Here is a 4496-nt window from a genome sequence, read left to right as displayed (position 1 = left end):
AGCCTGGATGATGATAATATCACCAACAAAAAAAAAACTACAGAACCTGGATGTAATGTTACTTCATGCATCTACTTCACATCATTTTGGAGACGGAATCAATGAGCACTCCTTTAACAGAATGACAATAACAGTAACAGTTTGTTGTTTTTGGAGATTTACATAGATTTTGGAACACGCACACGCACACACACACAAACACACACACACACACACACACACACACACACACAACAAAATAATTTCCCCAAAGACATCAATGGAATGGTTTCCTTATCCGTTTGATCTCTTCTCATTTTGAATGAGAATGGATAGGCTAGGGGCACCGTTTGCCCCCCTTTGAATAAGTAAATACGATGTCTTAATTCTGTATCTTAGCTCTTCTTAAGAACAAGGACAAGTAATGAGACAGACGGTCTGGCTACAGTGGGATACGTAGTAGGCCACAAGAGTGCCAGTACTCTTTGAGCTCCATTTCAAACAAAGCACAGGATCATGCAAAGCCATGCAAATTTTGTTTATAGCTTTTTTGCTATGCTTTGGAGTGATGTTGTCAACAGCTAAATAACTCTAACTTGCCTCAAAAAGCCAGACCTGACTCGCCAAAAGGCATGCGTGTTTAGGCACTTTTGGCCAAGTGTAGGTTTTTCATACTGAGCGCAACTATTTCGCCTTGAGGCCAAGAGGGAGAGAAAAAAAATATTGACTGGAGCCAATGAAAACGCAGTATCCATCCCAGCGCTCTATAATTCATTTTCACCGGGGGGGAGCGCTGCCACAACGGAGTTACTACAGCTAGGAGAGTTTGAGGACTTGCTCTCCAAGGACTTGCGTTTACAACGCGCTACTGACTATATCTCTTCATTGCGATTTATTTTAACACTACTGAACAAACGTTCTGTATTTACGAATTATCGTGGACTTTCTTGTCTACCCATGATGAGTGGACAGATTTATGAAAAGAAGATAGCGAGCATTTTGACCGATCTCCCCGGATCTATGAGTTGCCATCCGAGCTCCAAGGACTCTCCGACTCTTCCCGAGTCCTCAGTTACGGACATGGGTTACTACAGTGGACAAACGGCTCACAGCCATCACGAATATTATCAGAGTCAAACATACGGGCAACAAATGAATGCATACCATCACCAATTCAATCTGAATGGAATGGGTGGTGCTGGAGTTTATCCCACCAAGTCTGAATACCCTTACACAAATGCCTACAGACAATATGGACATTACAACAGAGATCATCTGCAGGCTTCGCCTCAAAGCTCAGGTAAATATTGAAAAATATTTGAATTATTTCTGTGTTATATTTTGCCTCATTTCGGAGTTTAACAACTGAATCGTTTCCGTGTTTGCGTAAATAGAGAGAGGAGGAGAGAGACGGATAGGCTACATACATACTGTGAAAAAAAACATTCAGGTAGTCTCTTGGGTAGTTTTATGTGGTATAGGTCTGCTCTATCTGAGAACCATCTAACATATATTGGTTGACTATTCCAGTTAAACGAAATAGAAGGAAATACCAGAGATAGCGAAAACAATTAAAGGGCGTCCTGCTCTGTCATAGTCATATTTGGGTTTCAGACATATAATTCATTTCAACTGTTAAAATCAGATTTTGTATAGGTGGGATTTATTACAAGTTACTATAGAGTAAAACACAATACTGAAGTTGAAACCAAGGTGCTAATTGATAGCCTTTGATGAAGAATATAGCCAGTTATTAACAGCTAGTCATAAACCATTATGGTTAGTAATTACAGTGATAGCAACTGTATGTGAATCACTTGCCAGATATTTTGGGATATTATATAAAATATTGACCGACTATTGAGGTTATTATAGCAGGTTGAGCATGACCGAGACTTTTTCCATTTTAGCATTGCAACATGGAAATATTGCTATTGCTACTTCAACTAGCATATACCAATGTAATAATGATAATAGTAATAATATATTATTACACGTATAACATGCCATTTCTATTGATTATAACTTATTATTATTATTATTATTATCATTACATTGTTTTGGCAGTGTTAAATGTTTTTCATAAACTGATATTGAGAACTGATGATACAATTTTTGCTTCTTTCTTTATAGTGAAAGAAGAACCCGAGCCTGAAGTTCGTATGGTGAATGGAAAACCCAAAAAAATCCGCAAGCCGAGAACAATTTACTCCAGCTACCAACTAGCAGCGTTGCAGAGACGTTTTCAGAAGGCGCAGTACCTCGCCCTCCCGGAGAGAGCCGAACTTGCGGCTCAACTCGGTCTGACACAGACACAGGTAAATATCAAATGATTCATAGGAAGCCTACGCTATTGTTTCAATGTATTGTAAAAAAAGAAGAAAAAAAAGCATAGTTTATTAAAATATTGCATTTGAATATTGACAACTACAACAAAGGCTCACACAAAAAACGTTTTGGTTGTAAGTTCTTGAGCCAGGTATCCTTATAACGTAGACCTGGAGGCCTACCTTTATCAAAATGACGATGTTCATTGTTTGAACATGACTTTTAGACTAATAACATTCATCTCCTTCCTAACAGGTCAAGATTTGGTTCCAAAACCGGAGGTCCAAATTCAAGAAGCTTTACAAGAACGGCGAGATTCCGCTTGACCACAGTCCAAATGCCAGCGATTCCATGGCGTGCAACTCCCCGTCATCGCCGACGGTCTGGGACAATAACTCTCTCACCACACCCGCCAGCAGGCCCCAAGTCCCGCAGCCGCCCCTCAGCTCGTCGCCCCCCTACCTGGAGGATTATAACAACCACTGGTACCAACAGGGATCGCATCTACAGCACCCCGGCGCAGTGCATCACCCAGTACCACAGCAAAGCGTTGGGGCTGTTTATTAACAAAGACTAAACATAGAGTTTTAAATACGAGGCCCTTCCACATCAACTGAACTTACCAGAGCTCTAAAAAGTATAAACTGGCGCTGGCTTGTTTTGGACGTAGACCTGACAAAAGTGAAAGTAGGTATTTCCCTGAAAAGCGGGGTAAACCATTTTTACTGTAGGCCAGCTTACCTAACACGGGAAGAATAATGGCAAAACTGTTCAGTTGATCCATATTAAATCGTGGATATGGGTTTGCAGAGCATGCGTCAGAAACTCAGGTCATAATTTATATCGAGTTGTACAAAATGTCGAAGGCTGTACATAGGTGTTAATAGAAAGCAGAACCACTAAGATCATATTTGTTTGGAGTGGAAATACCGCACTGTGGTGCTGCGAACTTTTTTATATTAATGTTGTAATTAGTATGTTATTATTGCCTTTCTGTCAAAACGAATAAAGATATCGATTGAATATTGTGTTTTTAACTTATGTTTTTACTCACTTGAATCACTTATAAATAAATACATTATGTTTATTCTGTATTTCGCTGGTCCAGTCGAAAATAATTAACAGACACAAAATAGAAAAACATGGCAGCTTAAAATATAAAAACATCTGCTTATCTGAGATTTGTTGATATATATCGTAAATGTTTAATTTATATAATTGTTTTCTTCATTGCTGAGTGTTGCCCCAAATATTTTATGGCCAACATCCGGAAAGAGTTAAATCTGTCGGTGTGACAGCTTGCCTGCCTCCCTGAAGCTTGATGCAGTCAGTATAGGTCCAGGTTTGGTTTTTAGTCTGCGTGCAAAGAGGCTGTAGGAGGCGAAAGGCAAGCAGACATGATGGAGTCGCTTGATTTTACTAGTGTTACTTTTGCCAGATAACAGGGAAGAATACAGCCGACGGGGGGGGGATACACACACAAACACCGACACCCATAGACCCAAAACAAGAGCATCAGAGGATAGAAAATGCGGCAAATATTTTTTACCCATTATTTGCTGGAGTAATTCAGGAAAGCATTAGTTGTGTTATCTCTAGATTCAGTCAAGAGCTGTTGAACACATTTTGAGGACGACTGTATACTTCATTGTACATTTACGGCGCGTGTGTGTGTGTGTGTGCGTGCGTGTGCGTGCGTGCGTGTTTGCATTGCGTCCGTGTGTGCACAGACCTATAGGAAATTAAACCAATTACATCTTGAATTATTACATTTTGAGAAAAAAAGATGAGGACTTGATTATCTCATAAGCAAAATTCAACATCAATCATCACATTTCTTAAATAAAACTGTCACCAATGTAATATATTGGCAAGATGTCAGAGGTATTTCATAACATAACTTGTGCAATAGATAACATATCGTCTTTTACATAAGAATTTGACTTCATATCACAAACTACAATAAATGATGTCTCTATTTCATTTTTTTTTTAATTCGCATGCCCTTAACACTGACCACATAACCTCAAGATTATCAAGTATCTTGCAAAAATCATACGATATACAAACCGCGCATGGGCGCCATTGCGCACAAAAATTATTTACGAGTACAGCAAATTCACTCTGTGGAATCTGAAGGACATTATCATTATATGTTGACTATTCGGATATTATGGTAAATTTAAATT

General features: G+C 39.1%; 1 protein-coding gene across 1 annotated transcript; it reads left to right on the top strand.

The window, feature by feature from the left end:
- The first annotated feature begins 780 nt into the window (after nucleotides 1–780).
- Nucleotides 781–3330, top strand: LOC139367492 (homeobox protein Dlx3b-like). The gene is made up of 3 exons (XM_071105720.1): nucleotides 781–1279; nucleotides 2113–2297; nucleotides 2563–3330. Exons 1-3 carry the CDS (start codon nucleotides 937–939, stop codon nucleotides 2872–2874), a joined length of 840 nt encoding a protein of 279 aa, XP_070961821.1. The 5' UTR covers nucleotides 781–936; the 3' UTR covers nucleotides 2875–3330.
- Nucleotides 3331–4496: the final 1166 nt, after the last annotated feature.

The sequence above is a fragment of the Oncorhynchus clarkii genome, chromosome 16 (assembly GCF_045791955.1).
Source record: "Oncorhynchus clarkii lewisi isolate Uvic-CL-2024 chromosome 16, UVic_Ocla_1.0, whole genome shotgun sequence".
Classification (NCBI taxonomy): Eukaryota; Metazoa; Chordata; class Actinopteri; order Salmoniformes; family Salmonidae; genus Oncorhynchus; species Oncorhynchus clarkii.
The sequence above is the reverse complement of the archived record's forward strand: the minus strand, read 5'-3'. Positions and strand labels throughout refer to the sequence as shown.